This window comes from Indicator indicator, chromosome 1 (assembly GCF_027791375.1).
Source record: "Indicator indicator isolate 239-I01 chromosome 1, UM_Iind_1.1, whole genome shotgun sequence".
Lineage (NCBI taxonomy): Eukaryota > Metazoa > Chordata > Aves > Piciformes > Indicatoridae > Indicator > Indicator indicator.
In genome coordinates, this window is record NC_072010.1 from 64,011,040 (window position 1) to 64,034,395 (window position 23,356).

General features: G+C 38.8%; 1 protein-coding gene across 1 annotated transcript in view; it reads left to right on the forward strand.

Moving 5' to 3' along the window:
* Window positions 1–495: 495 nt before the first annotated feature.
* Window positions 496–23,356, forward strand: part of NAXD (NAD(P)HX dehydratase) — a 47,359-nt gene continuing 24,498 nt past the window's right edge. Inside the window, exons 1-6 of the mRNA XM_054385786.1 lie at window positions 496–1,054; window positions 2,318–2,689; window positions 5,893–6,043; window positions 7,331–7,376; window positions 9,010–9,098; window positions 21,801–21,909. Coding sequence (XP_054241761.1) covers window positions 496–1,054; window positions 2,318–2,689; window positions 5,893–6,043; window positions 7,331–7,376; window positions 9,010–9,098; window positions 21,801–21,909 — 1,326 coding nt within the window. The remainder of the gene's footprint in view (window positions 1,055–2,317; window positions 2,690–5,892; window positions 6,044–7,330; window positions 7,377–9,009; window positions 9,099–21,800; window positions 21,910–23,356) is intronic.

Sequence of the window (23,356 nt, forward strand, 5' to 3'; positions counted from 1 at the left end):
CGCGTCTTGCCCTGTGGAAGGGGGCCGCGGCTGTGCGCCGGAATCCCGATTGTTTTTTTCTAATCATTATTGTTTTCGGAGGGAACGAGCCACTGGGGAAGGTGGTGGTTGGGGCTTTTGTTGTTTGGTTGTTGGGTTTTTTTTGTTTGTTTTTTAACTCCCCTCCCTTTTTGCAGGTGCCCGCAGCGCAAAGCGGCGCCTGGAAACTTTTGTTTGCGTGCGTGCAGGGTGCGAGTGGCGTGGGCCCGGGCTGGGATGCGGGGCCCGGGGCCCCGCCACCCGCAGCTTTCTGTCGCACCGCAACTATCACGGCCGGGGCTGGCGTAGGCGCCCCCTGGGAGAGCCGAGTGAGGGCATTAAACCCCCCTCCCTCCTCCCCGCCGCCCTCCTCCGCCCCCCTCCGTCCCTCCCTCAATCTCCCCCTCCCTCTCTCCCTCGCTCCCTCCCTCCCTTTCCCCGGTGCGCGGCCATTGCAGTGACCCCGGCCGGCCAAGGATGATCACGAACACGCGGGGTTTCCTGTGGTCGGACCTGGAGACGCGGGCGCTGCTGGAGATCTGGGGCGAGGCGGACGTGCAGTCGGCGCTGGACGGCAACTTTAGGAACAGCCATGTGTACCGGGACGTGGCCTGCCGCCTGGCCGAGCTGGGCTTCGAGCGCACCCCCGAGCAGTGCCGCATCCGCATCAAGGGCCTCAAGCGCCAGTACTACCAGGCCCGGGACGGGCTGAAGAAGAATGGGCACGCCCGTAAGATATGCAAGTACTACGATGAGATGGACCGGATCCTCAGCTGTCGCGGGGGGCCCGACGGTGCCCCCGAGCCGTTGGCCCCACCGCCCGACGGCGCCCAGCCTGCGGGGCCGGTGGCCGGGCCGCCCACGCCGGGCACGCCGCACAACAGCCGCGAGGTGGACGCCGAGCTGGACGAGGACGCCGAGCTGGAGTCCCCCCGCGACAACTTCACGGAGGACTCCGGGGAGTGCTCCTCCTACGCCGATCACCCCATCAAGGTGGAGTGCCCCCCCTTCGCCATCCCCGTACCGCCGAGCGACGGTGAGTAGCCAGCGGACTCCCGGCGCCGGGTGTCCTCCCCTCACCCCGCGGACAGCGCGGCCCCCCGTCCTGTGCTCTCGCAGCCCAATTGCCCGTGCCTCTCTGGCTAGCATGCTTCTAGTGGCTTCTGACTTAGCCTGCTCCCTCCCGCCCCGTCCTCTGCGCTCGGAAATCCGCCCGTGTGCTCCCGCCCTCCTGCCTGCACCTTGCTCGTCCCCGAGAGCTTCTCCCCGCTCAACCGCGAACGCTGCCTGGAAGGGGAGCGGGCTACTGCGGGGGGCGGGAAATGCCGCAAAGCTGGTAGAAGGAGATGCTGGGGGAACAGACCGCAGTGAGTTTATATCGTTACTTATCATTGGGAAACCAATGGAAAATCAACGCAAAAATGATCAAAACAGTGTCAGGTAGTGCTGTACAAGAAAATAGGCATCCTTATTGCTGGAGGATTTTCCCATTCCCTGCAGAACTATGTGCCGTTTTGTTAAGCTGAATTAAAACAATGATGGCAATAATACCTGAAAAATGTGCTTATTGTTGCAGATGGGCCAGAAAGCTAGGGGAGAGGTTTTGTAATTTATTGCTTGAGTTGTTTCAGAAACATTGCTTCTAACTTCAGCGGGCTTGTGGACAGAAACAGCCTTTAGATAAATCCTGCCCTTTTCTTGCCCGTTCTTGGCTCTCAGTTCCGTATGTTTTGGAGGTGGGGGGGGCAGTGTTGTTTGTTTCAAATCCAGATTAATGCTGTGGGTTTAATGCAAACATGAACCTGTCTTCAGAAGTTGACATCACTAAGGAATCAACCAATTGGCTGACATTTAACCAACCTTCTTTTTACACATAAACTCCATCAAAGAGTTGTTTACACTAATGTGCTTTTGAAATGCAAATCCAGAATGCCAACAGACTGAAACTCAATTTAGATTAATGTAATTACCTGCAATACACAAATGAAGATGTACTATTTAATAGCGTTCACTTAAACCTTTTCAGAAGATCAAAAAGACTCCTATTGTTGAAGTTTAGTACTACAATTAAAAGATGCCTTTTTATGATTTTCTTGTTACCTTTATAACCTTGTAGAAGCTTGTGGTTTTGCTTTGGTGTTCTGAAATAGAAGTGTCTGAAGTAATTACAGTTTACGTCAAAAAAGTGTTACAGCTTCGTGATGCATTAGGTACACACCTCAAAGGGATAATTTTTGCTGCTTTCTTCTTAGAAAATTATTTTTCTTTAGAAACACTATTGTCTCTCATCTTGTTTTAGGCTTTAAAGAAATCAGTGCTCCAACTATTAACCCACCTCTCAGTCAGCCTAAAAGATCAAAAAAACGCCATGCAAACTTAACGTTGGATAAAATGATGGAAAAATTCCTGCAGCAGAGTGTGGATACGGAAGAGAAGTTTTACAGATACGAAGAGCAGAGGCTCAAAATTGAGGACAAGCGTCGCGAAGCTGAGCACGCTCGAGAAATCCAGATGTTACAGATGTTGGGACAGATGTTGGCAGGAATTTCATCTACGGTATCACAAAGGTCACAATCTATACCAGCAAGTCCACCTCAGAGAGCGAACCATCGTTCATATGGGGATAACTTTAATTATAATGCTATGACAGCAGCACTTTCTCCACCGATAGGTACTTCCTTCTATAGCATAAATGAAAGATAGGGTTTTTTAAACTTCTGTGTGAAAACACTGGTAATAAGTAGCTTTTGAAAATAAAAGCTAATTTGAATTATTTAATATTGTGGTGAAGGTGTCTGTCTCACATAAAATGATATTAAATCGTCATTTGTACAATTATACTCGTCATTTAATATAGATAAATTAATTACAGCAAATTTTAATGACCAAAATCACACCTTTTGAACCTTACAAGAGAAGTTTTATGTGTAAAAATCAAGTAGCACGTTTTCCAAAAGCTATCTGGAAACATTAGGTACCTTCTAGCAGAAATTCTGCTGCTGTTGAAGTTAACGGGCCTGACTCAGTATATGAAGTTAGGCTATGCATGTGTTTTTTCAGACTTGGGAAAAGAGTGGAGTTTTGCCTACACTGAAGTAAGTCAATCAAGTGTCTTTAAAATTAATTTCTTTAGATGAAAATTTTGAATCTTTTTAAAAAGTGTGTTGTCACAGTAGGGATGGTAGAAGATGAAAATGTTTGCATGTATTTTTTCTCTGCATCAGTTCATTTGTAGATTCTTTGGGCATCTGAATTTAATGTAAAGATAAAGGCAAAGCAGCAACTCTAGGATTGGCATTTCTGTACAGACTTTTCCTTCCATACTTTGTGTGGTGCAAAAGCTGATAATCGGATAGAGGCATTCATTAACAGTCTTACTGGAATCTGTGGTTCCGTGTCATTTATCGTTGTCTCTTTGCACATGGAGGTAGACTGGATGGGAAGGAGGAAAACAGGGATTGGTGCTGAAACCAGAGCTGGCTTGGGACTCAGCAGTGTAGGCCTGACTTGTGGAAATGAAGCAAGTCTTGTTTAGTTCCAAATTTCACACTGCTCAGTAGAAGAAAGTGTGGTGTGAAAATTAAAAGAAACAAACAACAAAACAAACCCAACCAAACACCAAAACACAACACCTAGCCTCCATGTTGAATATTCAGCATGCCAGATCCTGAAGGATGTTGTGTTATTCCTCAGAGGATTTGAGAGCCTTTTCAGTTCTATGTTGCACACTGTTTCCCTGTAGAATGTGTGGGGGATTGGAGTAAGGTTTGCTGTGAGTTTAGGCTGGCTTACTTGGTTGTGTTTATTCTTGACTGGATAGTTGGTCTGTAGTATGTAGTAATAGCAGACTTTTGCATATAAGTTACAGCACATGTATTGATCCTGTGTTTTAAATCTCATTTTAAATTAAAAGGAAAACTGTAGTGCTTTAGACTGGGGGGGTGGTGGTACGTACAAGGCCTTGGCATTATTTCTGAAAGGTGTTTTGCTGAAAAGAGTCTCATCTGTAAAGTCTTGAAACTGAAGTTCAATTTTTCTTGCTGGATTTTGTCTTACACAGTCATATTACACTGTGCAAAAATGCATAATGTATATATATTTAACTGTAACCAGAGCAGTTTGAGATTCTAATCTTTCACTTGGTGAAGGTGTTACAGTGTTTATAATAAAATATGAATATAATGCTTCAGGCAGCACATCTTTTAGGAATTAAGATTTCAATTGATTATTGCTAAGTATGCCTAGGTAAGTGGGGCTCTATTAAGGATAATTTTTTGCACAATTATCTGCCTTCTCCCCATTTGTTATGCAATCACTTTATATTTACATACAAAAAACAGCAACCAGGAAACTGACAACCTTCTTAAGTTTGTCCTTTGAAGGTTATAAGCTATATGATATGTGTACTTCTTGTATGGTTAAAAACCACTGAGTGTATGAAATGCGATTTAAAGAAAATAATCCACCCTATTTCCAGAGGAGATGAGAGTTTTGTTCTCTGGGTCACTGCAATGCTATTTTGGCCATAATCCAAAACAGGGTGTTTTTTTAATTTTTCTTTTACTGTGGTGGGTTTTATTTGTTTGGGTTTTGTGTGTTTTTTTTCTCCTCAATAGAAATAGGAAGCCTGTATTATAGAAAGATTTCAAAAGCAAAAGATCAGACATGAGTATTTATAATTATTGAATACTAAATCATTTTATTACTGAGGATTAGTATGTCTGGTTTAGGTTTGTATTCAATGGAAGACTGAGGAATAAAAATGCTTTCTGCTGATTGCACATAAATGGAGAGTTTTCTGGTTTATGACTTTTTTTTCCCACTATTGTTATGGCCATTGTTTTGTCCTTCTCCTCTAGATTTTGGAGTTGGGATTACTAATTTTTATATAGCTGAAAATAAGGGAGTTATTTTTTATATAATTATGTATTACTATATCACAGTTTCCTTGAAACCTTTTTTGGAAGATCTGTAAAAAAAGACTAACTAATGTTCAAATAACAGAATTGAGCCATTAACGATGAGTTTTGTTGAATACAAGAACATAATCTTTTAGTGTGTTTGCTGCAATATATTTTTAATACATTGTTGATAGAAGAACTGACCTTCACATTTGTCCTGTTAGGTAAATGCTTGAATTCTTTCATTGCAATTGCTGAAATATTCTTTTCTTTTAAGTCTTTGTAGCCTTTTGAAATAGTACATTGAATATGTAGCCTTTTTCGAGTACAGATGTTTTCATATGTAGCTTGACATTGTAGCTTTGCGTCAGAGATCTATAGTTGTTATAGCTTAAAATTATCTTTGTGTGATATTTGTAAAGTTTGCACCTAGTGCAGAGAGACTTTCATTATGGTTTGTAACAGCCTGCCAAAATAAAAAAGTAGTGAGATAGGCCCTGATTCTGCTTAAAGGTGAAAGTTGTTAAGAAGGGAAAAACGAGATAGAGTGTACATTTCAAATGTGGGTTTAGTTGCATTGTGCTTTCTCTATGCCTGAAGTGTATGCTAAGTGCACCTCTTTCAGTTGAGCTTAATTATGGGGGTGATTTCAGGCTGCACTAAGAAGATATTTCTAGTTACAAGATGTTCATATAACTGTTCTAAGCTGTTGCTTCTTACTGTACCTGAGCCCTAAATTAGGATTGTGATCAGTCAGTGAGAATATTATCTGCATCAGACTCTAAATTAATTTTAAAAATTATCACCTTCCCTAGTTACTTTTTTAAAGGCCTTTAGGTGATGAAGCATTTGGTTTTTAGAAGTATGTCACTTTGTATATGAGTAATTTTATTGGCGTTTATGACTGCTTAAAAGAAGTGCTGATACTAGTTTAAGAAAGAACGTACTCTAATGCTTATTTTCTTCTTTTCAGTTATAGAGAGATCCTTTTCACTGCACAGAACACATTCTCTAAAGGATATGGAGAATATTTTTCAACTGGTGCGCAATGTTATCCCTCCTTTAACGGGGAAAAGACATAAAGGTCAGGATGGACGCATAGGAATTGTTGGAGGATGTCAAGAGTAAGTTAAACAGAAGTTTGATTTTTGTTTCTGAGAGAATTTGAGGACGTCATAAGTACTTGCAGAAGCTGTTGAAACTCACCTTACATTTAAAACATGCGTATGTTCCAGAGAGATTTACTAGTCCATCATCATGACCATGCATACTTATGGAAGAGCATACTTCCCTGCAGTTGTGTTGCAAAATTTCAGTAGTGAATGTGGTTGAAACTTAGAATGCTTTGTGTTTATTCATCCTTCTTTGTGTTTATTTATCCATCAAACTCTTTCATTTCAACATTAGTCTTTTCCCATTATATTATGGAGTTACAGAATAAGTGAAATAGAGAAAGACAGTGGCACATCTGTTGATCTTTATATTTCGGTAGCTTGGGAACTAGGTCTCTTAAATCGGGAATAGAATATTTGCTTACTGAGTGCTTTTTATTTTGATAAATCGTGGTGTTTGCTAGATTTTGCCAGTACATTGTTTTATGTTATAGAGTGCTAGAAATAGCACATTTCAAGGGCAAAAGAGATAACAGTGTATATCAATTAATTACTGTATTCACCTATAAGTAAAACAAGCTCTGTTATTTTCTTGGTCATGTTCTCAGTAATCTGTACAATACTATGAATGAGCCACTAGACCTTCCTGTTTTTCATCTCTTTTGAAATAGAGATGACATCTTGCTCCTGTAAAAGAGATTGGCTGTTGGACATCTGCCATTAATAAGGACTCTAAAAAGAGCAAAAGGGTGCTGTCTTATATGGCTGCGGTGTTTAGCTAGGAGTAAGGTTTCCCATAGATGTAAAGAGTTTAGATTCTTACCTCTGGACAGGAACAGGCACCTCTGGAGGGTCATTCTGTCCATACTGCTCATAAAGAGAATTTAGGGCAACTGGAATCACAGGTTTTTAGGCATTTTGGTGAAGCATCAGAAACCAGATGGGATTGATCCAGGACATGGGTCCCATATTTCGCTTGACAACAGTGCTTGATTCTCATTTTATTTGTCTTGAAACTTTTAAGTTGGTTGTCTGAAAAGAGTTTTATGGCATGATCTTTATAAATTTTTTAATTAAAGGATCAGGTAGCTAAGGTGAAATCCTGTGCTCCTGAAATCAAAGCAAGGCTTGAGACTGGCTTCAGTATAGCAAGATTCATATCTATATTCTACAGCAAACAGAAGAGAAAGCTTCTTTAAACGTTTGCTCTGGAATTTGGGACTTTGTTATGGTAGACTGATTTCCAGATTATCTAATCTCATGATTTCATTTCCTAACCTAAATTTTATTTCATTCTAGATACACTGGAGCACCATATTTTGCTGCAATTACAGCTCTTAAAGTGGTATGTGTTCTTCTGTACCAGTTCAGAATGAACTTTTCATCATTTGTATTGGCTATGTGCCATTTTCTTAAAAGCGTTTGTTCTGTGCTGCATACGAAATTTGAGCTCTAAAAAGTCTTCCGCTTAACAAAGAAAATCTTTAGTCCTGGATTTGTAGAAATACTTTGTAAATACATGTCATCTGCTACGGTGTATGTAAATATTTTCTCTGTATAAGGTAAATTTAGACATGTCAAAAATTGAAAATTTTAGAGGGGGAACTGTTTTATTAGAGACTTGGATAAAACATTTCAAAACTTGATGAAATATTTTCTCCAAAAGTGAACAATAAAGTAACTTCAGATTAATGTTTAAAATTACATTTTTCAGTCAGTTATTCAGATTTTTTTTCCTGGACCTGATAAGTGTCTTGAATGAAGTAACTTTCTTTCAACATTTAGAACTTCAGGCTAGTAAAATTCTTACATGCTGTAAGTCTAAAGATTGCTGGTTGAATTTTGTGTCATTTTTAATAACACTTTTTATTTCCTTCATGATCTTCAGCAAAAGTATTTTCTGAGCTGATTTTTAGACAGTTAATACCCCACAAAAATATTTACTGCAGATAATATGAATACAGTGGTGGTTATTAAAGTGTATCATGTGTGCATGACTTGTTTACATCTGCTTTTCAGTACTCTCTCTATAGTTTGTCTGTATTTCCCTTCATTGTGTGTGGTTTTCTTTTGGAAGATTTGTTTCCATATGTAGTAACCAATCTAGGTATTTCTGTGCCCCACCTCCCAACCCCTGATGCAGTCCCTCAAGGGTTTAAAAATCATATTATTTAATGATCTTATATAAGATTTAAAGGCCATTCAGCTTTCCGTTCCTTATGTGCAAGTGCAGTAGTATGCTTGGAGGTCACCTACTGAAGTCATTTGGTCTCAGATGATTGCATCTGCATGTGAGTCAGACTCAAATCTCTACATGTAACATTTCAAGCTACTAAGCAATGCATAGTAGTAAAGTAGAGGAGACACTTTCTTAATCTTGGGAAATTTCACTATGTGGGATAGATAGAGGATCAGGCCTTCTGGTCACTGCTTACATGATTTTTATGTGTCTATCTGATTTTTTGAGTTGATAACAGAAGCTTGAGGCTGAACTCCTCAGCTTTAACGTTTGTTTAACTTAAGTGGTGATGTTGAAGTTGTCCTGGCCTTTATCTGGTACAGATTTGGAACACTGAGCAAAAAATGACAGGGCTGGAAATGTACTCATAGATTGCCATAGCTACATGTTGCAAGTATAGTACAGTATTTTTTCTTTCTAACACAGGTTGTCTCTCGTTCATCTGTGTTCTTTTGCCTTTCTTACTGTGTGTGTGATACTTTAGTCTTAACTTATCTGCAAATGAGAAACATTTCTCAAGTGAGTAAAGTTCAAGATCTATGTTTTCAATCATCTTGTCAGTGAGAAACAGAAAAAAAGTATATGGGAAGCTATTATTTTTCATATTTTTTTAAACTAGAAGTTTGCTTTAACTACTGAGAAGTAAGAATTCAGGTGAATTATTCACTGAGTGGACTTGGGAATCATAAAGTTTATACTTAATAATTTGATAATTCTGTTTACAAATTTTGTTTTTTAGGGTGCAGATTTATCCCATGTGTTTTGTACCAAAGATGCAGCAACAGTAATCAAATCATATAGTCCAGAGCTGATTGTTCATCCAGTTCTGTAAGTGACTTACCTTTTTGTTTAAATGAGCAAGTCAGAATTGCTAGTTTGAACATTTCAGTCTGACAGTTATTAGTTTGCACTTCTGTGTTTTGGGATCTTTTTGTTGTTTATATTTTCTGAATTACAGAATGGGTGGAGTGGAGTTTACAAAAATTCCAGTGTTTGCCCTTTCATTGCAGACAGTTAGGTATTTAATATAGCACAATTGTGATTTTTTAATATTTTTTTAATTACTATCCAAGCACAAATTTTTTAAAAGCAAAGGTACTGCTTTCTGCTACTTGCTGACATGTGTTCTGTGATTGTAATGCATTCAACAGATGCAAAATCCAGAATGAAGAATCATTGCAGGTCAGCATTTTAGAATCTGCATTTGAAAGGCTATTAATAGATTATTTTTTATTGCTTCTTCAGTCCTAGAAGTATTTAATAGTAGTCTGCCTTTTTTTTCCCCCTCTCACAACTGTGTATTTACACGAAATTACTGGGCAAGAGAGATGCTGATTCTCATTTGTCTTCATAAGTATGTTGCATTAGATACACACATATTCCTAGGAATAAATGGATGTTCTAAAATACAAAGTTCATTAACAGGAAGATGAAAAGTTTAATAAGCAACTGTCCTAATTGGAAAAATTGGTATATGCTTCTCTGAGTTTGTGTTACGAAATACATGACTGATTGGTGAACTTCTGCAGGATAAATTGTTTCAATTAGGTATTATGATGGTTTACTGTGGACAGTGCAAATGAGGATTAAGATGTGTGCCTTAGGTATTCATCCCTGAATTTAACTTGTGTGTCAGTCTGCTGGTATACATAGCAAAGCTGTGATTAAGTTAGAAAAAACATAATCTAAAATAGTGTTTGCAGATGTTGCTGTTAGGATTTATGACAGTAGAAATATTTTGGTGTCTGAGAAAAAGAATGTGATCTCCGTTACGAGGGCACCAGCAGTTGGAAGCCATAAATTTATAACATTCTAAAGATGGGTTTCATTCTTGAAGTCAGTTAGACAGATCTCAAAGGTTGTGTTTTGTTGTCTTTTTTCAAAGATAGAAGAAACTTATGACTTTGTGGATTTTAGACAGGGGAAAAGTGATGTTTGAATGGAAGGGGAAGATACAAGAGTAGGGTTTTTACCATTTCAACTGCATTAGCCTCTAAAATGGCAAAAGACACGTCTTCAGTTATGTTCTGTCTGATATCATATGATAACAAATAAGATGGAGAATCTTAATGGCAGTACTAACTTGTAACTTCAGTTGGGGTGCAGTGGATGGCTGTCTCCTGTGGGAAGGAGTTGTTGACCTGGGTTTGGGAGAAGCATTTTTTGTATGCACAGGGTTCTTAATGTCTGTGATAACGGAAGAGTTGAATAGGGGACACAGAAGCAGCACAGAGAAAAATAAGAAGAGACAGCATGTAAACAGTAAAATTTATGTGCATGGAGGACCAGATTGTGCCTACTAAATAAGGATATTTTTTTATATATACAGATTCTTAGTGTCTTATGCAGAGTTCAGATCTCAATGAAAACCCTGATTTTCCTTTTCACAAAGAGAACTTAGGATATTTAACTTCAGCTCTGTTTATAAATTCCTCTAGAAGTACAAAGTAGAGTGATTCTAGAAATTTGCATATCCATATAGCTTTAAGTCTGAAACTCCAAGTTTAATACTTTTATTACAACTCCGATAATTTGACCCAAGCAGCTGGCAAATTGCATGAAGCAACAGATCTGTAAATATTGTTTATATGACATTCAAAATGAAGAAAAAAAAGTGCAAATATCAGAATGTTCAGATTTTGTTTGTTAATTTCTTCTCATCTTTTTATCTCTTCTGCTTCATTTGAGGCAAAGAGAAAACAGTCTTTTCTGATTAGAATGGAAAAAATCTTGACTGACTCTATTGAGCCCAGGTTTTATTCAAATTTACACAAACAGCCTATTTTTCTCGTAAGGTCCTTTGTCGCAGTGTCACACTCTTCATATGATCTTTTATATGTTGTGGAGCCATTTGAGTTCTGCAGGCACAGCCGACTGCTCTTGATTCAGAGCCTGATCTCTTAAACAGTCTTTGTACTTTCTCCCTGGCCGCACTTCACGCATGGAAGAACCTCCGGGTAAAACCCACCCAGCAGCTACATCATTGTTTTCTTTTGTGTCTGTCTTTAAAACTTTGCTTTGTTATGATTTCTCCATGACCCTTCATAGTAACTAGGTAGCTGTTGTACCACTCTCTTATTATGCTAATCATAATTATGGCCCAGTGTACTCCTCAATTCACTGTTTGAACAGCTTGGCATTTTGCCAGGGTTCAGCTGCCATTTTGTACTGCCAGAAATCTGACATTTTATCACCTCCTCTGTGATTTGGCTGCCAATACCTTTCCCTACCGCCTTCACCTCATAGGTGATCACCACAAGGAAAGAACATGTTCTTTTTTAGCTGCTGCCCCCTGAATGCAAGGGCTCTTCTGGCTTGTTAGAGCTGCTGTTAGGGATCTTTGAAGTCATGACTAGCAAAGGTGTGCAAGAGTTAGAAGCTGCACTGTTGCATTTCAGGTCCTTGACAAATGTCTGTCACCTCAAGGATGCAAGGAATGTTATGTGAGAAAGATTGAGTAGGATTGTAGAATGAGGATTATGAAAACAGGCATCCATCTTGCAGGATTGCCAGGGCAATTCCATGTGGCTCTAGCTGCATGCCATTCTAGCTTTCCTTTTAGTGTAACATCTCATGCTGGGTACACTCCTAATGCAACTTTCCCTGTGTTTTTTGTCTGGTGACTTCGTTCCCTATTCCTAAGTGTGAAGGTGAAGGAGTTGAGAGTGCACATGGCAGCCTGGGATATGGAAAGATGAAACTTCCAAGACCTGGCTTTATGCTTCTTGACCACCTGAGCTGAATAATGGTATCAGGGCCATGAATTGCCAATGTTATCAATGATATTATTCAGGGATTCTGTCAAATGTGTTATGGCCCTTTCTGCAAAGCCTTGGTATTAATTAAATTAATAATTAGAAACTGGCAGCTAACCAGTTCAATATTTTTGCTGGCTGACTTTTTGCTTTCCTGTGGAGAAGTGAAAAATACATATTGCAAAAGTCAGAGTCTTTTGAATAGTGGCGTGTACAGTCTTGGTCACAGCTGCTTTGCTCTTGTCACCACTACGCTTGTTTTGTGCTACGGTTTTCTGTTTTCTCAGCTAACATGCTGTTCTACACTCCACACAAACATTTTTGCATTTTAGTGCGTGCTTCTACATGCATTTTCTGTGGGGATTTCTGCTGCAAATGTGTACATACTTCTTTGCACTGTTGTTAACTTTCTAGAGAGCAGATCTTACTGTTGGTTTTTTTTTTTCACGTTCTTCATGTTAATTCCCTGGCTCTGGTCAGGTTGAATAGACTTCTTGGATACTTGTGTTGAGGTAGTTTATCTGGTCTTAATAGGTGAGTGATCACAGAACTAAATGAGCTATATAAACCCGGCTGGTTATATTTTAAAAGAAGAGAGAATAAGTCTATTGGCTTAGAGTTCCCTCTTGCAAAGACTTTTTCATAATCTTACAGAATTTTTATTTCTTTGTAGGCCAGGAAACCTGGAGATACTGTTGAGCAACCCAGTTATAACCTGGTTGTCAGACAATTTATAAGGTCAAGAGTTAATGCTGATCTTCAGAATTTTATCAGAGAAATAGAATATGTCAGGTCATTAATTTCTTGACGTTTGAAGATGTCACTCCAGTATCTCCAAAAATTCAGGTATGAATTTTTGAACTAGGTATGAATTTAGAACTAATACCTTCCTCCCAGATGGTTGTATTTATGAGTCTGTATAGACTAGGAAAGATTGCTGGAATTACTGAAAGTCCTACAATTCATTGCAGAGTTCAAGTTTTGGGTTGGATTTTGAAAAAGATTTTTCTTTTTGGTTTGGGATAAAAATAATTAGGGAAAAAACGGAGGCAGACCTGTGTGTTGGGGCTAGTTACCATGAATTTTCACAGAAACATTCATTCAGGTTGGAAAAGAACCTCAGGATCACCAAGTCCAACCCACAAGGTTCACCCCTAAACCATATCCCCAAGCACCACATCCAAACAATACAAGGACACCCAGGGTTGGCGACTCAACCACCTCCCTGGGCAACCCATTCCAGTGTCTGACCACTCTTTCTGTGAAAAAATTTTCCTTGATGTCCAGTCTACTGAAGAAGCTTAGCTTAGTTCAGGGTTGCTGGAACATATTTTACTAGTTTTATTGGATTTCTCTGGTTTGATGATTTGAAAAAAATAATGAAAATGAATCATAGACAGCAAGCTATTTATATAAGGTATTTGAGCACTTTTAACTAGTGCTAGGTCTCTTAAAGAATGCACAGGAACAGTCTTAAGATTGTTGACCATTTCTAATTCGTGATGTGGAGAAGAGATGTAAAAATAGTCGTCCTTTGTGGGAGGAAGCTGATACATTTTAGTTTTGTTTAGTACGGGTAGCTATCAAACACTTCTGAGTAATTCAGGACTAACCTCTTTTGAATCAGCTGCTGGAAGAAGTGCGAGAATTCTTACCACCAGGGAAAGCCAAGGAAAAGCACAAATCACTCAAATTACCAGAAAGATGCCTCCCAAGTGATTTAACTGCTGGATCCCTATTATACCTACAGAGAAGATGCAGGCATAAACTTTGTGATCTTTCTCCCAAACTACATTCAGACAACAGCCTAGCTAGGAAAAACATTTGAAAATTTTGTTGTTTTTTTTTTCCTCTGTAACAATTTATGGAGAGATGAAGTTCAATTTGTATGTGTATTTAAACTGTCTCTGATCATGTTGTGCAGTGCCATTGCCAAAACTTGCTTGTAGACTTGTTTCCTGTGTCTAGCTTTCTTGGCAAGAAGTTGCTGCTTCTTTGCTGTATGCTGCAGAGTGAATGAAAGACAAGAGTTGTATTCACCCTGTACTATAGATCCTTTCCTTGCTGTTGTAGCAGAGATGCTTATCTCAGATGATGAGGTTTTGCCATCTTCTCAATGAGAGAAGTGGCCAAAGATTTTTAGCATCACTGTGAGGACTGCTGATGTTCTTGCTGCTTTCTTGATACATCAAAAAAAGATGGAAATGTATGTGGGGTAGTTCTACTCCATGTAGATCCTGGCCAAACGTGTCCATCTGAACACTTGCCGTAACGCTGGTTTTTGACACCAGGATTAGATTTCTTCAGCATCTAATCTTTCTTGGGTTTAAGTTAAGGCAGGCGTACTTTGGATTTGCTTTTGCATTGTTATTATTGTGATGATGATGATGATCATCATGTTTTAGGGTCATTTTTTTTTTCAGTTGTCAATCAGTGAAGGTTAGACTGAGACTTGTCTTGTTTTCTTGTCTCCACATCTGATTGGAAGTAGTGTAGCCTTCTGGGTATTGATTCAACTCTCATCTGTGCCTTAAGAGTTGAATGCAACCTAGAGAGAGATACTGCTGTTGTAAAAGCTTGACAGTTTATTTGTTTTAACATTTTTAAAAAAAGAAAAGTGCATTGGTTTTCCTAGGGACATTTTAAGTCTGTTTCATTCCTAGGGAAATTACATGGTGAACTTCATTCTGTCACAGGTCTCGGTTGATTGCAGTCCATTTATTTGACAGATTCGCTTACCAAGTCAGTTCATAGGAAGTAGTAATGGGTCAAGACCAGTTCCATGAACTCTGAAAACATGAGGTCAAGGCATTCGGTTATCATTGTACTTTTCAGGGCGATTACCATAACACGCATTGGTAATGAGACTGAGATCAAAACATACTACAACTGCTTTAAATACTTGGTTATATATAAATGCAGGTTGTAAAATGATTGTGGTGATACCTCTGATGTCAAGGCGAGATAAGGTGAACCTTGAGTGTTGTTGTCATGTCTGTCATGTCCATGAGAAATCTCAGAAAATAAAGTCAAGCAATAGCTGCTCCTTTGGGGCTCTTTCTAACAGGCTGTGAGAGGCTCTGCTCTGTGTAAGAAAAGTGACCCCGTTTGTATAATGTGGTAAGGCTCATTATTAAAGAGGTCGTTGTTGGCTCTGGTGCCTATAGTGTGTTGACAATCCCATCTCTAGTGAAAGAGAACATCTGATACCTAAATGGGAGTCTGGTGTGGAAAACATTTTGGAGTTTGTCATCAATGTGACAACAAAAAATATGATACAGTAAATGCAGCGCTTTTTATAAATGTTCACAGTGTTGCTGCTTTGAAGGTAGAATGTGAAGCAAGTAAAGATTGTGGTACCTGCATGTTAAGAGCAGTCTCTTGCTATGAACTTGTGGTACCAGTGGGTTGCTGTTCTTGCTGTTGTTAATACTCAGATGAAGCCTACTAGTTTGCTTCTGGTATCTAAATTAACTTTGTGCCTGAAAAGGAACACTTGATTTGAATAGTATTCAATCCTTCTCTTATTACAGTCTTAGTTTTTCTTTCTTTTTCTTCTTCTCTGTCATTTAATCAATGGTACCAGGAAAATAAGTATTATCTTCCCAGTGTTTGCAGATTAAAAATTCTTGAAAGATCTTTCAGCAGCCTGGTAGGTGAAAATGACCATTTTGTTTTCTAAACTTGGTGGGGAGGGGGTTTGTATGCATTTCGCTATATGACTCTTAATTTACTAAACAAATCTCTTTTTTGTGTCTCTAATTGCACCCAGCCAACTTCATACAACTGTTTTGCCTCTTGGAATATAGAATTAATTTAGTTTTATGACCAGAATCTTTTTTTTTTTTTTCACTGTTGGTTTTGCCTTTAACGTCTTTGACCTAACCATTCCAGAATAATCTCTGTATCTTATTTACTCAGTTCCCAATAATGACCTCACCCAAGGTTTACCACAATAGTTAATAATTAGCTCTCTGAGATAACTACTTAAATTCTAGAGCTACACATTATGTCCTCTCTCTTGCTCTTTTGATGTGCTGTATAACGTGACAGGATCTAAATGTCAGCAGGTCTTACATTTGATTCACATTAATATAATTACCTGCAGTGCTTGGACAAACAAAACTGAAACTCTTTCATCCTCAGATCAGAGACTTTTTCCCATCTTTGAAGATAAGACTCATAAGGTGGCTTTTGAAACTGCCCACTTAAAGTGGCTTTGCCTGAGTTTAACTAACAGATCTATGAAATAGTTCATTTTAATGCACTTGGAGTTGCCTCAGTCACACCAAGTGTGCACAGATAATGAGAGAACTTGAAAAATACTGTCTCCAGAGAGAAGCCACATAGTTGATCAGGTGACAGCAGTCTTGTTTGTATCGCATGTCCTTCTCTAGCAGGAGGTCCCACTGATTGGTGTTTTTGGTGTCCAAGCCACATCTCTGATTACTAAGGTGGTTCCAGCTCTCACTAAAACACATATGAAGAGTTGCAGTCCTGCTACCTTCTCCCCATGCTGTCATTCCTGTTTATATACTATTTCTGTAGCTGCTGGTTATACCCATGCTGACGTTGCTTCTCATTTTCTTGTTTCCATGTACAATTTGAAAAGCCTGCACCTTATCGTTGTTGTTCCTTTCCCTCCTCTAGAAAGCAATGACAGTAACTGTCATTCATCCTGAATGAGGAAAGCTGCTGTTTAGAGCTTTCTGTAATCATTTAAAGCCATTGCCTTGGTGGCTTTTGATCATTTGGTGAAAGACAGCCTTTGAATAAAATGCAGTGTACAGCAAAATTTTCTTCTTTTGGAGGGCTGGGGATGTGAGTTGCGTTTCAGGCCCTAGCTATCAAGTATCCTCCCACTCTGGGTGGGTGACCATCCTAGAAGCAGACTTTGAAGGAAATGGCACCTGCCAAATATCTGTTACAGGATGCTCTGAAAGATCTTAAGAAACTGTGGGTGATATTAGGGCAATAGCTTCCGTCTCTTTTTAGCCTTTTTTGTTGTATTTGGTTATTACATCAAGCTTTCACTAAGGAAAGGATTTATAGAACTGTTCTATTGTGTGCTAGTAAAATACAGAAAAGTCCTGAAGAGCAAAAAGGCTGACTTAGAAGTTTTTGTTTTCTATAATAGCTTTTCAAAACTGAAAGGCATTATGAAAGACTGTGAAGTTGTACATTAAGAGGCAAGAGTGAGACTCCACAGTACTGAATCCAGTAATTACTGCCATAAGTGCCATACCAAACCAGTGCTGTGTTTGTATAAAAAAATAAATGAGGTGGTAAGCCAGGAGGAATTTTTTTATTCAGAATGCATTGGTTTTAATTTGGCAGAAGTTTTCTAAAGCTACCAATAATTCACAAAGACGATTTGTCCCCACCATTTCAGAGACTCTGTGCTGTTTAATTTGAAGAATCTTTGTAAATTTTGCTATGGAAAGTACTCAATGCATTTTGGAGGCAGAGAAAAGAGCCAGAAGATAAACATGCAAGATGCTGAACACCATACTTTGGCCCTATCCACACAGAGCTTCAAGGAAGGCAAATGATGAAGCTGTTGTGCCTGTCTTCCCATGAGATCACAGTCTCAGCCTGAACTGGGTGAAGCTTTGTCACTTTTACTGCATGCTAATACTCAAAGAAAGCTGATCAAGTAAACATCCATGGGGTCCTTTTTCATTATGTCACCCCACTGTGAGACTCTATATGCTTGCTTGTTTATTGAGATCTGCTTTGACGAATGGATGATGTGTAAAGCTGATCAAATGATTGTTTGATATAGACTCTTCCTTAGCTAATAAACCTCACAGGGATGAGTAGCTATAGAGCCTCGCGTTTTCCTTATTAATGAGTCTGTTTTCTTGCAGTTGCTATTTGCATGTTTATCCTGTGATAGTTCATTTCTGTATGTGGTCTGAGCTTTATGAAATTCTTTCCAGACAAGCTGGAAAGCTTTTTGGGGTTAGAGGGGTGTTTGGCTGAACAAGTGAGCTGTCATAATCCAGGTTTTCATCAGAATGACATCTGATAACATGTCACGTAACACATAGTGGTTAGCTAGAAGTTAAGTAGCTGTTTGATGGTGTGCTCATTCCCTGCAAATCTACAGCAGCAGTCTGTCACCAGAGTCTTTAATTGCACACATCCGCACAACGGTGCTGTAGATCACTCTCCATCTTTACAGGTGTTACTGCTTGGATTCAGCTTCCCAGATTGTTTCTGTACTGTATGTCCATGGTGCAGAGTTTGTATTTTCAAATTTTGGGAGACTGTTTTCCAACTGTTGCCCCATCACCTTACAAAAAAGCTTGCCTCATTTTAGGGAAGTCCCTGAGTTCTGGTTAGTCAAAGTCTCTCTCAGAAGGTTTTACCTTGTTTTCAGAAGTTGAAATGCTGTTTCTCCCAGCCTTGCAAGAGATTTTCTGGCTTCTCTTAATATTAGCTTTGTGCTTTAAAGCCAGGGTATCATGTTTGAGATTCCCATTTTGGAAAAAAGTAAAGTCATGTACTGTATGGTTCTGCACCTCTAACAGACAGTACTGATTCTTGCTTTCTTGATCCTTTTCTGGCAGAGTGTGAAGATTGCATCTCTTTTGATCAAGTGGATGTCTTCTTCATACCTCACATACCTTCCTAGACACTTGGAAAAAAAATAAGATGCCAATTTCAGTTGTGCTTGTATCTCTTGGGCAGTGGAGGTAATAATTAAATGGAGAGGTTTGAAATCAGGTTAGTTATCAGATGAAGAAATTGGCACAAAGAGATAAATGTTATTGTTATTTTTTTAATGTTATTTTTGTGAGCATAATACATAGGAAACAGCTGAGGACCTGGCTTGTATTCTGTGCTGGTGCCTCCAAAGTATTTTGTTGTTTTGGGTTTTTTTTCTGGTTCTGATCCACAACAAGCAAGAATACATGTTGACTTTTTTCTGTCATAATAAACTAAACGCTGCTAAGAATTCTATTTGTTCCCAGGTACCTGAACATGGTTACATGAGTTGGCAAATTATCCAAATGATCCTTGGCAAGGTTTTTGACCTGTGCCAGCTAGCCTCTTCCTCAGGTGAAGAACTACCATGGTCCAGGGACTGTGCCTGGGAGGCAGCTTGATAAACTGCTCCAAAGCCTGAGAGTGTAGAGGCCAGCTGACCTTGGTGTCAGAGAACTCTTCTGAACATGTGTCAATGTTGTGTATAGACTGTAGTAGTTAAGAATTAGAAGAGTTTTTGTCTTTGTACTAAATCCAGTGGTCAGGAGCATTCAAGGTGACATCCCTTCCTGAAGAGAGCTGTTTGTCGATCATTTATACCCTGTCAGCTTTAAAATACTACTTTGATGTCTGTGTGTGGGAATAAATCGTCGGATGACACAATAGCTCTCACACTCTCAGAGAAGCTGTAGATACAGTGTATTTGTATGGTGTCCTTAGCTGCATAACCACAGCTGTGGTAAGCATCCAGTATCTCAAAGTGAAGTTGGCTTGATGCTTCGCTGAGACAATGTTTGTGCTTTTTCTTTATGAAGAATCAAAATTCATCAGTTACATTATAGCTTGTTTTTATAGCTGATTTTGCAATTCAGTAGTCATTATCATAATTTTAAGTGTCTTGGTCCTTTATATGCCTTGGGTTGCTTCATCTGTGAAGTTGCAAAGGAGTTATGTGAAGGTAATACTTGTAAAATGCTTTGAAGATGAAAACCTCCACAGTAGGCTTTTATTATTACCAGAGGCAAAGTGAGCAGGAATGGCTTAACATTGGACTGTTCATTTCCTAAGAGATGGGCTTGTTTTGAAGAGTGTGCATTATCAATAGGGTTGGAGACAAAACTGTCTTATTTCAATCCTGAATATAAATAAATTGGCCAACTTTCTACCTTGAGATTATTTGCAGGAGACACTTGTAGAATAGAGCAGTTACGGTACCTATGTGTGGCACTGTTGTTTAGCTTACATTTATTGGAACATTTGTTTGATGAATTTGGCTTCTACTATCTGAAGGTATTTCACATTCAGGCAATTCAAACATTATACATATACATCATGGTATTCTTATAGATGTATGATACATATGAGACAGGGATTTGAGAAATAATATATTTTAGATACATACTGCTCTTTCAGAGATAAAATCAGTTCCAGCATGTAAATAAAATGGTGGTCTGCATTCAGAAATAGTGACCTTTTATTAGAGTTTGGTTCACAGTTTTTCACATGTCCAACCTACCTATATAAAAGAACAGGCTTTTTTAAAATAGTGCTTTAAATATTTCTTGAGTAGTTTTTATTTCCAGTCTGTATCTACATTATAAACTGATATGGGGTTGTATAGGGGAAAAAAAGTGAGCTGTCTGACAATTCTCAGGCTACTACTGCTTCCTTGTGTGTTAGAGGAGAAGAGAGAAGCTGCATCATTCAAATGAAAATTCAACTTCAGCTTGCTAACCGGGGAATGCTTCAGGGACACCAATGTCCTCACGTGGTTCCTTGTCTCCCTTGCCCTTGCAGCAGGTCATCGCCTCTACCCAGAAGCCTTGTTCTGACGGAGCTGTTCTGTGGTGTCAGCACAAGGCGCCTTTGGGGAGCCATCACTGCTGCTGCAGCCGGGGATTTCTGAAGCAGCTTTTGTTGGTGAAGGGACTGCTGGGTCTTGGCCAGGCGCGAAGCACTTGCATCCCTGCGGCCTTGAGTGGGCACCTCGCTCCCTGCAGCTGCGAAAGCTTTGGGCTCCTGCCTGGCTCTTGCAGAAATCATTGTAGAATTTGCTGATTCTGCCAGACGCAGGCTAAACACTTGTTCCCAAGTGGTGCTTCCCATCAGTACAGCTGTTGGTTGTGAAAAATGTGCAGGGGCTTTCATCTGTCATAATAGACCTTCCCTGAAGTATTGCGAGCTCAAAATATTCTGAGTAATGCTATCAAATAGTACTGCCTTGCTTTGCCTATAGGGCTATTATCCCCCCATGCATTGCTTAAAATGTTCATTTATTGTTGCCACTTATGTTAGAGGCAGGGAGGGAGGCTAAATTTTCCCTGGTACTGTCAGTAAGGATTAACCAATGTTGTTGGACAGTGCTTTCAAAATATTCTGACCTATTTCCACAACAAAACTGATCAGAACAAAATAAACAGTTCTGGTCAGCAACTGAATGCTGTATTGTGGCAGCTCTATTAGGCACTGGATTTTCTCATCGTATTTCCAATGTAGACAAAACCAGAGTGCTACAGAAATCTTAAGCATTGCAAGCAGATAATACCCTTAAGTGAATGGCTTAATTCTCCTGTTGTCATTTGGGGAAAGGGGACATAATTGACCATAATTCAGTTGAAAAAAAATGCTTATAAAGCAACTGACAAAGCATATGAGTAGATTTCTCATTTTGCCATGCAGGGTAATGAATAATTGCATCATTTCCAGCAAGCCATAGTATACCTGTGAGATGGTGGATCTCTCTCCAAGGTGTAATCTCTGCAAAGAAACATTAAAGGGGGAACTGTGACCAAAAGAATTTTTGTTTTTTTTTTATTTTGTAACAACTATGGCGGATGCTTCCAATTACCTCCTAATTTTTATGTGGTATCCCTTAAGAGTAAAGTTTCATTTTAGCTATTTGCACAACCATTCCGTATTTTCTGGGTCACAAATCTTTGATAGTTTGGAGGGTAAACTTTCCTGATACTTGAAATATGTCTTGCATCTTCAACTCAGATTCTGAGAATACTAAAATGGAACCTTTTTAAATTTGCCTTTTTTTTTCCCCAATTCCATTTAGTGATAGTCCCAATGCTGTCCATGAGGTGGAAAAGTGGTTACCTCGACTGCACTCAGTTGTCATAGGACCTGGCTTAGGTAGAGATGAAGTTCTGCTTGAGAACACTAAGGTAATGTGTTTACTGATGCTTCGTTCTGTGTCTTTGTGTTGAATTTTATTAACCAATTTCCTGTCTTCTGTATAATTACACAAATGTTTTTGATAAGGTTACTAAGTAATAAATTTAATAAAATATTACTGGTTGTAAAATTACAGCTGTTATTCACAGTCTTCATTATTATACTGTAAGCATCACTCTGAATTTTAGGAACTCTTATGGTTGCTTTCATTTGCCTTTGATTTGACTGAAAATTGCTAATGAAGATCTAGATGTTGGCATCTCTAGATAAAGAGCTCTGTGTTTTCTTAGGTGCAAAGCACCTATACATATAAATATGCACCTGTGTATATAAATATGATGGTGAGCTCCTGATTTTTTAGAATCACATTTGACAACTTGTATCAGAAGAGGTACCAAAGAACAGGGACTCTGTCCTCTTGTAGTAAATAATAGTCTTAATTATAAAATGCTGCAAATTTCTACTCTGGGTAAAGAGATTAATCCTACTTTCTTTAAATCCTTAGTGGAGAGCTGAAAACAGAAGCTTAGATAGTTCTGTACTCTTAAATAATGTGTACTTAGGCTGTCATCCAGATAATGTCTGGAATTGCTGTCAACACATCTTTGTAGATTCAAAGTATCTTTCAGTCTAATGCCAATCTAATTTTGTACAATTTAATTTTTTTTTTCCTGTGAAGTATTACTGAATTAATCAGTGGTGCTAACAAGTGGAATTAATACAATTTACAGAAATGTTGACAGTGACGTGGTGAAATTGCAAAACAGGGGAGGCAAGAGGCAGAAGACCACACTATCGAAGTAGTTTAGAATACCTTGAGAGCTATGGAGAGTGATTTTTCGCTAGGATTTTATTAGAGGAAGTTGCTGTTGGAGCTTCTCACTTTAATTCTCCTTCTGATTCCAAAAAATGTTTAGTTTATCACAGAGGTGCAAAACTAATAAAGAGCATGGATTCAGAAAGAAAGGAAAAAGAAATTTTTTACAGTTGATCAAGAACCCAGATTCTATTCTGAATGACAAATTTCAATGGGTATTTTCTTTTCATTTTTTTTCAGAATTGCTTTTACAGGAAAAAAAATTTGAGCGATACTTTTTCTTTCATTGGTTTTAGGAAAACAACTTTAAACAAAAGAAAACAAGAATTCATTTAGAATATCTACGATACCTAACATGAATTGGTCTATATAAGAATTCCACCTGAGTTTTATAAAGATGTCAGTGTGGTTATCTGTGTATTATAGAGGTATCTGGAAGGGTCCTTGATTTTTTTTTTTTAAATTAATTTTTTTTTTTAACCATTGCTGCTAAAATATTTTGTTTTCTTAGTGAATTACAAGCATGCTTTTACTTCAAGCCTGGCCATCCCATGTAAAGAAACAAATTCAGCCAATAAAGCATTTAAAATTTACTTCATGCTCAAACCTCAGGCCACATT